The following is an 11,213-nucleotide window of genomic DNA, read 5'->3' on the forward strand; positions in this document are numbered from 1 at the left end:
ACAATAGAAAATCATCACATCTCATTGAATAACACATTTTGGTTTCTCATGTTAATGTCTACATGCAAGTGTGCAACCACTATCAACTAGTAGCCCTACAGAGGGCAGCTTCTTTAATTTTCTTGTACATGATTTTTGGTTAGTTAGACCAGTCCTCTCTAAGTGAAAATCTTGTTATATCTAAGATTACTACCGCGCCTACTTCTCCTAACCATGTCAAATAAAAAATCTTTTATGCATGTAGCATACTTTGTCTAAGAATGACCATTATAATTCTTCTAAAATATCTAGGAGGCTATACGTTGGTTTACACTTATGTAAATGATGGTTGGAAGAAATACAAGCAACATTGTTCCTTCACCATTGTGGCATGACATTGTCATGGCACTCCAAAATGTATAAACCCTTTCATTGTACCAACAATTTTGCTAGTGCTTCAAGTGCAAATTTCCAGTTCAAGTCGGCATGGCGAGATAAAATGTAGCTTTCTAAGCTTTCTCAATGCTAGAGGGGCATAAGTAGAAAATTTTGCTAGTGCTTCAAGTGCAAATTTCCAGTTCAAGTCGGCATGGCGAGATAAAATGTAGCTTTCTAAGCTTTCTAAGCTTTCTCAATGCTAGAGGGGCATAAGTAGAAATTTCACAGTTAATTAATAGGCCTTGCATACTTAAATTTAGATTTTCTATCTCAAAACATTAGTTTTTTTAACTCGTCGTAGAGACATATCATTATCTATAAACTAAGAGGAGTTGTGCCCCCTCCCCAAACCCTATATGGCAATTCTCTCCGCATGGAGCCATCAATAGGATGCCACATTTGGGATGCATCCTCTCTCTCTCTCTCTCTCTCTCTCTCTCTCTCTCTCTCTCTCTCTCTCTCTCTCTCTCTCTCTCTCTCTCTCTCTCTCTCTCTCTCTCTCTCTCTCAACAAGATAGTGGAAAGGAGGAGCATAAAATAGTAGAGAATGCTAAATAGCACTCAAGAGGCAAGAGCCAACATGAGAAAGATAGTGGAAAGGAGGAGCATAAAATAGTAGAGAATGCTAAATAGCACTCAAGAGGCAAAGAGCCAACATGAGAAAGATGGTGGAATTAGAAAAGGAGCCCTTGCATTCAAGAGGCAAGAGCCAACATGAGAAAGATGGTGGGAGTATAAGTCGATGTACAAAGCTAGCACAAGGCTATATATAAATAACAACTGCATTGCCAACTTGGAATCTAGGCATTGGTTGTCACTTTTTCCCAACTTGGGGGAAACTTTTTTTTATTCATATGTGCCCACCCATTTCCCCAAAAAAAATTAAGTCCATGACCTATAATGGCTTGTTGTACACACTGTGTGAAAGCTCTAACCACCACTTCAATAGCACCATGTTGTGCTCCGCCTCATTTTGAATAAACATATATGACCATAAGTCCTTATGTGCATGCTTCCCAAGTTGAAGATTTGCAATGACTTTCTACTATTAAGAAAAAGTGGGCCCAATGGTACCCTAACAACTAGGCCAAAAATTAAATCCACATGTTAGCATGAGTTGGAGTCAAAGCACATTGACAAAGTGGTAAGAGGAAGAGTGGGTGGGCAACTAGTTACTAGTTATCACTTACAAAGTAACTAGTTTGTGCTTATAAAAAGCAATTAGTTAGTGCTCTCTCTCTCTCTCTCTCTCTCTCTCTCTCTCTCTCTCTCTCTTCCGCAAACACGCACAAAACTCAATGGATTTTATAATAATGATGGAAGGAGTTTCACATTAGTTGCTTGCCCAAAAATGAGAGTCAATATTAGTCATGAAGAAGAAGAAAGAGACTTGCTTTATTCCTTGCACAGATAAATCAAGGGACGTCATAGCCATTATGCAAGGGAGGGTTATCATGACTTCTCCTTATGTAATGGAACATCAAAATGAGTTTTTATAATTGTTTCTTTTGTTGAACATGTCAACCACAAATTTTTAACTCAATTTAACAATTTAACGAGTAGCATAATCAAATTCCTCAACATCTTGGTTTAGTTGAGTTGCCTCAATGGTAAACAATTTATTTTATCTTTTTCAACACAATAATTTATACTCTTTGGGCCACAAGATAGAAGTTTTCTCTTCGTCCCTATGAAGCATGAAATGATAAAAGTTAATGATTCAAGAACCTGAGATAAGGTCAAGAATTTAGACCGGGGTCAAAAGCTTTCAATAAAAAAGAACCATGTAGCAAAGTTGGATTTGACATGTCGAGGAAGGCCATGCAACACCCCACAAAGCAAATGTTAAAAATCAAGTATAAACCATGTCACCAAAACACTTACACATAATCATAAGGGCTAGGGCTATGTAGAACTTGCTGAAATAGAGTAAGTACCTTTTTATCATTTCTCCCTTGAACTATTTGCTTGATTGCCCAAAATCATGCATATCATAAGCGTTTGCTTGAAAACTCGTGAACACAACCTTTGTGATTATTCCCACAGCCTACGTAACCAAGCCTCGAGTACAGATAGTTAGAACATGCACCATTCTCATGATCGATCATTCAACGATACCCAAAGGCCACTTATAGCCATTTTCAACAAGACCTCTTTGGGAAATTTGGCGCAAATGCCACCTATGTAGCACGTGATTTTTGCTTGAAATCTTGTGAACACAACCTTTATGATTATTCCCATAGCCGAAGTAACCAAGCCTCGAGTGTAGTTAGTTAGACCATGCACCATTCTCATGACTACACTCAACAATACCCAAAAGTCACTTATAGCCATTTTTAGCAAGACCTGTTGGGGGTGAAGTAATTTGGCAAACACCACCTATGTAGTGTGTGATTTTGTCCATTTTATTGTTTATGTAGCAACACCAAAAGAACTTCTAACTAGCTCCAAGGCTTTATCCAGACAGTGGACTATGAGGTCATGGGAAGATGGGAACAAAACTCATGCGATAAAGTTTGCTAACTACCACATAACAGTCCAATTTTTACTTATCCATTTGTTTATGGCGTATTCTAATTCCCGATAACCTGCGCCCTAGTTCCGATCCACAATGGAAAGATCGTGGATTGAAACAAATCTAAAATTAACGAAAGGCCAACAAAACTACATTGTTTCCACATGCACCACTTTATGGGACTTGTTCTCAAGCACATCCATTATTGTAACTTGTGGAAGTGTGTGGCAAGATTCTAACTAACCCTTCCAAGATTTGATCCAAATATCAAAGATGGAATTCTAACTAACTGTTTCAAGCTTTGATCCAAATATCAAGGATGGAAAAGATGGTGTGTCCTTTTTGGCTCTCGTTTGCATCACCTACTTGCTACTTTCCAAGATTTGTATTTTTCCTACAAGCCACATCACAACCTTTTGCTTCAACTCGACCTTTGTGATTATTCCCACATCCCAAGTAACAAGGCCTCATATGCATTTAATTAGACCATGCACCATTCTCATGTCAACAATACTCGATGGCCAATTATAGCCTTATTCAACTAGACTTCTTTGGGGTAAAGTTAGTGAGGTGTAGTTTGATGAACACCACCTAAGCAGCATGTGATTTGGTCCACACTAATGTTTTATGCAACTACACCTAAGAAGCTCTAACTAACTCAACGCTTGACTAGGAGGTCATGGGAAGGTAGGAACAAAACCCAAGCCATTAAGCTCACAAAGTTGGTTTGATACTCCAACCATTCCGTAGAAATTGGTTACCCTTGATTTAATGTAATTTCTGGTACATCATTTCTAAGATGGGGTTCTAAAACTTTCAAGGTTTGATCCAAATATCCAAGATGGAAAAGATAACATGGCATGTCTTGCTCTCCTCTGCATCATTGCTTTCCAAGACATCTTTTCGAACCACTCAGATCACAAGCTAAACCTAACCTTGTGATTATTTCCATATCTCAAGTAGCTAGGCCTTAAATCTAGTTAAATGGACCAACACCATTCTCATGGCCACTCAACAATACCCAAAGACCAATTATAGCCAATTTCAACAAGACCTGTTTCAGGTAAAGTTAATGAGATGTAATTCAACAACACCCATGCGACACTTGTTTTGTCCATGTTAATGTTTTCATGCAACTACACCTAGGAAGCTCCAACTAGTTGAAGGCTTCAAACTAAATTGTGAACTTGGAGATCATAGGAAGATGGGGACAACACTTATTTTGTAAAGCTCGCCAACTACCACATGACACAACCGCTCAAATCTACATCGTTTTACCACTTTGTGGTTCTTCTTCTTCCGCAGATCCATTATTGCAATTGGTGGAAGTGTGGTGGGATTCTAACTAAGCCTTTCAAGCTTTGATCCAAATATCAAAGATGGGATTCTACACTGACAATCATTCCCACAAAGGAGATTCGAACCCACAACTTGGGGACCCTTGTCCTTTCTAGTTTCAAGCGAAGAGATATATAATAAAAGATGGGATTCTAACTAACCCTTTCAAGGATGGAAAAGATGATGTGCCTTTTTTTGCTTACCTCTGCACTTAGCCTTCCAAGATTTGTTTTGGTCCCATTCATTTTTCTTTTCTTCACAACGGCCAACAAGCAACACCCGTGGGAAGAGGTTCTTAGAAGTTATAAGCAACTCAACTCTTACTCTTTAGTTATATTTTCTGCATTTCTATCATAATTGTAAGGACATGCTGGCTATCTTATCACGTGTCGGGATTGTAACATATTTAATGCACAGTTTACGGTTTTGAGAATCCAATCAGCCAGCATTAATTGCTGGCTTGCAGGTGGCCAAAATATTAATGAATCCATGCGTGCTCAATTCCCATTGCCTAATGTCTTTTCAAACATTTATAATTTACAAATTATCTAGAAACTAGCATCCATGCAGCCGACGAAAGAAAAACAGCTCGTCCAATCACGAATTTCCCCCCTTATTTAATCGAGGCTTTCTGAATAAAATAGCCTGAAAACTAGAAAAATAATGCTGACATCCTATGGAAAAAAAAATGGTGGTTTATCTATGGTTATCGTGGACCAAAAAGGCTCAGGAAAATGGTGGTTACCCTATTTTCTACTTTTAAAATAATTGCCTCTGTGAGGATTAATTATAACGTAGAGTAAAATGGTATGAAAACTATAATAATGCTGACAATCGTGCATTCTCGGAGAAAATAAAATGATTGTATGGTGATTATTTTTTCTATTTTTAAAGTAATTGTCCCGATTGAAAGCTTTACTTGGATGATTGCATTTTAATTCAGGACATGGTGATCAAAACCTTAATAATAATTGAGAATGGTCAGCCTATAGTTCAGCACGTAACGAAGAAGATAGCCATTTGGATAATCCGTGGTAATTTACACACAAAGCGGAGTGTTTAAGCTAAGCTGTGTTTTTGTTTTCTTTTAATTTTGTACTCCCAAGCCAAGGAAATCGATGAACACAGGCTCTGGGTGCCTTGTGGTGGTTGATGGTCTGTCTTCTTGGGAGTTGCTAAAGCCCACTTCACTGATGTTGGATGAGCTACTCAGAGGAGAGCCATGCGAGAGGACCACTGTGTTGCAAATCTCCTGAAGATGAAGCTGCAACTGACTGTTGCTGCTGTTCATAGTGGATTTCTGCCCTTCATAACCCCACTGCCTTTGAGTATTGATCTCCATACCTGCTGCTGCCCTCGCCTGCACAGCTAGCCATGCAGGAAGCTGAAGATTAGACACACTACCTTGACCTGCCTCTTCACCAATCCCTCTTGCCACCACATCATGCTCCACAGTCCAACAATTAGACATAGCATTAGCATTCAGATTAGTGGATGATGATGACGTGGGAATCATCATGCTGTTGCTTAATTGACCTCCCATGTTGCTTAATTCACATCCCATGGGGACCATTCTCCTCTCCCTCTTAGAATCCACTGCAGCAACATTAATATGAGTACTTTTACTGTTAATACTGTGATTATGGCTATGGTTATGAATAGCTGAGGATGGCCTTTTCCTTCTGTATGCCTTGGATTGCTCTCTGCACTGCCTGGCCATGATCACATGCCAGTGATTCTTCACTGCATTGTCCGTCCGGCCCGGAAACATCCGGGCGATCATCGCCCACTTGTTGCCATACATGTGGTGGGCAGCAAGTAACCTCTCTTCCTCTTCATCCGTGAAAGGCCTTCTATTGATCCGAGGGTCCAGCTGGTTGAACCATCTCAACCTACAGCTCTTCCCTGCATAATAAGTTCACACAAAGACATGCAACATTTTAAGCAAACAAGTTCATGTATTAACGCATCAATTAACTAACCCTAAGAGGGCTTTAGATTGTCATTAATTTGAACTTAAAAAAAATCATGCTTAACCTACCTGATCTTCCATCTAATTTCTCAGCAATTAGATTCCAGTTTTGGGGGCCATAAAGGGTAACAAGCTCTTTAAGCTTCTCATCTTCAGCGGGCCTCCAATGGCCTCTTGCACAAAGCTTGGATTGTCCACTGTCAAGCTCTCTGTGCAAGCTTAAGTTGATAAGTTGGGCATGATCATCCTCTTCGTCTTCTTCCTTATTAGAGGAAGATATATTATAGCTATGATTGGGAGGCCCTCCAAATGAACCTTCATAAGCGACACGGATCATGTTGCTGTGTGTGAAGCTTGTCCGGCTTTCAGAGGGCTGCTGCAGAACCGAGGAAGAAGGGGGAAGAGGAGAGGGGAGAAGCTCTTGGAAGGCAATCCCACTAGGGCTATGGCTAGAGGCGGAGGTTGGCTGCATGGAGGGGGGGTTCAGAACAAGGAGATTTGAGGGGTCCCTGTGGTTTTCAAGGATGGAGAGGGGGGGGGTCCAGGGGGCGGCCTTCTGCTGGACATTTTTTTCAAGAGGGGGGAAGAACTGAGGGCAGGTCATGGGACGTGGCACTGTGGCAGGGTTGGTAGAGAGAGAGAGAGAGAGGGGGGGAGGTTGGTTGGGGGGTGGTTGTTATATATAGAGAAGAAGAGAAGAAGAAGGTTGTAGATGAAGAGAGGGTGGACAATTTGTAACAACGAGGAAAGCTGAGACAACACTACCAGTACAAAGTCTCCAACTAGAGGGAGACATCTAGAGAGAGAGAGTCTTCCCCTCTCTCTACTACACACAGTGCACACCCACAGCCTCTAGAGAGAGTCTCTCTCTCTCTCTCTACAGTGTCAGTGTGTCACACAGTTTTCAATAGAAGCTCCCCTCTCTCTCCTCTCTCTCTCTATACGATACACAGAGAGAGTCCTTCTCTCTCTAAACACACAGTTTCCAATAGCAACACAAGAACGCACAAAACCTCTCTCCTCTCTCTACCATTTCCTGGTTTGAACGAAGACTTGCAGCACAAGCTCCCTTCTGTCCCTGTCTCGCCCTTCTCGGGAACCATCGTTCCCCTAACCGTGTATAAATACGCCCCCTTTATCCCACATCAGAATATACTTATTTTATTTATTTATTTACTCTGTAGTTATTATTTCAAATCACAAAAATGCCCCCCTTCAAAGGAAGGAAACGGCATCATTGCGGCTTGATCACGCACTCCCCTCCAAAAATATAAACAAAAAAAATATAAACGCACACAAAATAATACCCTTTAATATAAATTCACAATCCCAAGAGAAATTTGGCATTATATGTGCCCCCATGTCAATAAAATATTACTAATTAATCATAATGATGACGCATCGCTAATCAAAAATCAATCAATCAATCAAAATTTCAAAGCCTTCTGCAGGATTTCAATTTTCAAATTTTCTCTCTCCTGGATTTCTCTCTCTATCTCTCTCTCTCTCTCTCCCTCCTTATCAAGCAATCGTGTGCGGCTACCCTTCATGATACACAATAATTTTTTAAAGCAAAGAAAAGTCCGTGGAAAAACCACTCTTACACGCGCGCGCGCGCGCGCGCAGACACCTTGCAGAGGGCCAGTCAAACATGGTGTACCGTTGTGGCGTGCCATGGTGTAAACCGTGTGGTGGCGTGTGCGTTGCGTTCTCGTTGTGTTGTTGTTGCGAAGGAAGAATTACCTATGCTGATATCATGCCCCTCCTGACCCTGTCCAACTGCTCGGTTTGTCCACGTTTCCACCTACCTCCTCCCTGCCCACTTCCCATTCTTGAAATCTGAACCCGCCCCTTCCCCCACACGCACACATTCGGATATCCCCATGCCCCCCAAGCTTGAGTTCACACGCCCCCCAAAAACCAGCCCATGCATGAGAGAGACGTTTTTGCATGTCCAACCTAGAAACCCCATCCCCACATCCATGGGAAAAAGGAAATGCAAACATTGCATGGGAAAAGAAAATATTGCTTTTTGCACCTACACATCCTTGAAGACATTACACCTTTTTTCCTAAATTAATTGTATCTATACTTCTCTCTCTCTCTCTCTCTCTCTCTCTCTCTCTCTCTCTCTCTCTCTATATATATATATATCTATATACTTGGTACTAATGTCGGTAGAATGCAACACAAGGGCATATACGACCAACAGTGGGACTTGAACTCGGGTGGATCATGGCCATTATAAGGGCCCTCGCACTAGCCAATCTGCCCCACTTGATAAGTATAGAGATAATTATCTCTATACTTCTTTTATAAATTATCTCTATACTTTTTTATAAAAAGTAAAGATACAATTATCTCCATACCTTTTTTTATAAATTATCTCTATACTTATCAAGTATAAAATAGAGATAATTATCTCTATACTTTTTTTCTAAATCATCTCTATGCTTATCAAGTATTTAAAAAACTCATTTTAACCCATCAAGAGATCTTCGGCCTCCACACAAGAATTTAAGGACATGTATCTCCACATTCCATTAACAACTCTCTACGCTTTTTTGTTTTAAGCCTCCAATGTGGAATAACCAAATCACATGGAGATGCACAACTACATAGGGATGCTACCTCATTGCACTAGTCTCGTCTACTCCACTTCACATTTCTCAAGCAACAAAGAAATGTGCTGTTATAAATACAAGGTTGCGTTTGAGCTCCCATAAGGAAGGACCTCTTTAGTATTAAATCAATGCCCAACAAGAAAATCCATCACGAGAACAGGTAAAGATTGACCCAATAAACGAGAGAGTAAACTATACATTTTTTAAGGAATTAAAAAGAGAGTATGTTTCAATAAGAATTTAACACTAATTATGTCCACATTTCTATAAGGATGCCATGCAAAATTGAAAGAATTGAATCTATACTTGGTGAAATCATAGCACTCATCAAAGAATCCAAAAGTTTAGGAACACTCTTATCCATCTCATGTATGATGAATGTCACAAAACCAACATTCTTTAATATTTCACTTTTCAACTCTTCTTCGGTTCAACCAAGATTCTTGCATTTAAACCAAAGGATATGCATGCATTTTATAAAAGTAATTCCATCCTGACAAGACAAGGACATGAAGGTGGTTTCTTAAAATAATAGCTTTTTAACTCATACACTTTCTTAAGAAGAAGGAATGGTATAAATAGTCCATGAGTTGAGTTATTTTGTTGCACAAATTGCACTATTAAGTAGAGGTCCAAGAGGCAACCATCATTTAGCAAATTAGTCTACTGAATAATTTGCTAAATGCATTGAACTATTTTGTTGCACATATTGCACTATTAAGTAGATGTCCAAGAGGCAACCATCATTTAGCAAATTAGTATAGTGACTAAACTTAGTGTTGCTTTCCAAATGCTTGATCTATTATATAGAGCCTACTTTATGGTTCATGTATATTTTTTTTAAAACAAAGCCAAAGCTTTTTAATTGTTCTTAAAAGGGAAAAAGTTGTAGCTCTAGATCTATTCAAGGGGTGTCTTTAAAATATCATCAAAGCTTTCTACAAAGCCCCTTGAATGCACATGCTATCTGAGGCTTTTATATAGAAAATGCCTCGAGCAAGAAAAATTTTTCTCTAGACAAAATGCTTTTAACAAACTTTTACATTTATGTTTGGAGGTAACTAAGAGTTAAGTCTTGGGGCCAAAGTCCAAGGACACTATTTTGAAGGAGATTCATCATATACATACCAAATATATAGCAAAGGGTATTCAAAAGCCCCCTTTGGATTTTAAAATGTCAAAACCACCACATTCTGTAAATATCATGCTAATAAAGTACCCTTATAAATGAAATCACCTTATGTATGTGTATTTTATGTGGCTCCATGAAAAGAAAATCCCCTTTTCATTAAAATCTAATGCTATTTTACATCATCTTAGGTGACCCCACTAGGACATTATTGTGTGGGAGAACAATGGTATGTTTTTCAAGAAAACCTAAAAATTGCACCATTCTGGCTATACAAGGGGAGATTTCTGCATGGATTTAGGCTCGTGCTTTGCAGGCTTATCTACATCTCTAGGTCCCAATAGGAGGTTGTTCTAATGGTGATATGGAACATAAATGCTACATACTATGAACATACTACCAAATACGAGGTTGTTCCAATGGTGAAATGGGAAATAGATGGTACATACTATGAATTCTAGTATAAACCAAGAAAGTGCTTGTACTCCAAAATTATCACAAGATGTCACTTGATTGGCTTGAGCTTTTAACCCAACAAAAGAAAAAAGATTATGATCAATTTTTATCTGTAAATGGCGCTGTGGTTAGCAAGTTAGGAAAAATAGGTTACCATAGTTTGGTTATCAACCACTTAAAACTCAAATAGCGCAAGATGAATTACTAGTAATGGACAATTAAGAAGGTTTATGCATACATAAAATCTTGGGACAAAAATATAATACAACAAATGATAGTAGTTGGATAAATAAGAAGAATTAAATATTTGATTTCTAAGGGCATAAGATCTCATTGGTGGGGAAGTAGAAAGAAGGGGGGGAGGGAGGGGGTTTACATTTTTATTTAGGAATGATAAAGATGAGGCTTGATTGCCATGTCTATGAGTGCCATTATGAAGAAAGTGATAAAGATGAGGCTTGATTGCCATGTCTATGAGTGCTATTATAAGTTCATCATTGTGGAAAAAGTTAAGTAGTCTTTGTGTATCAAACTAGAAAAAAAAAATGTTTTGACTATAAGGCCATTATAATGGTGGTATTTAGATGCCATGGGTGCCCATAATTGACAATGGCTAGTGGAGTTGAGGAGATGCCAATGTGCCAAGTGCTATGTGTTCACAAATAAAAACTCATTTTTCAATCAAGTACACTTGCCCCAAGAATTTCTTATTGTTTAACACGTACTCACATTGTAAGATAAGTAAGATGATTTACTTTAACA

The 11,213-nt window shown here is 39.1% G+C and overlaps 1 protein-coding gene across 1 annotated transcript; it reads right to left on the reverse strand.

The window, feature by feature from the left end:
* Window positions 1-5,262: 5,262 nt before the first annotated feature.
* LOC147605937 (uncharacterized) lies at window positions 5,263-6,894 on the reverse strand. Its single transcript, XM_086792807.1, has 2 exons — window positions 6,312-6,894; window positions 5,263-6,175 (listed from the first exon to the last, which is right to left on the reverse strand). Exons 1-2 carry the CDS (start codon window positions 6,844-6,846, stop codon window positions 5,358-5,360), a joined length of 1,353 nt encoding a protein of 450 aa, XP_086648933.1. The 5' UTR covers window positions 6,847-6,894; the 3' UTR covers window positions 5,263-5,357.
* Window positions 6,895-11,213: the final 4,319 nt, after the last annotated feature.

The sequence above is a fragment of the Cibotium barometz genome, chromosome 58, assembly GCF_041138505.1.
Source record: "Cibotium barometz isolate CiBa-2024 chromosome 58, ASM4113850v1, whole genome shotgun sequence".
NCBI classification, from domain to species: Eukaryota; Viridiplantae; Streptophyta; class Polypodiopsida; order Cyatheales; family Cibotiaceae; genus Cibotium; species Cibotium barometz.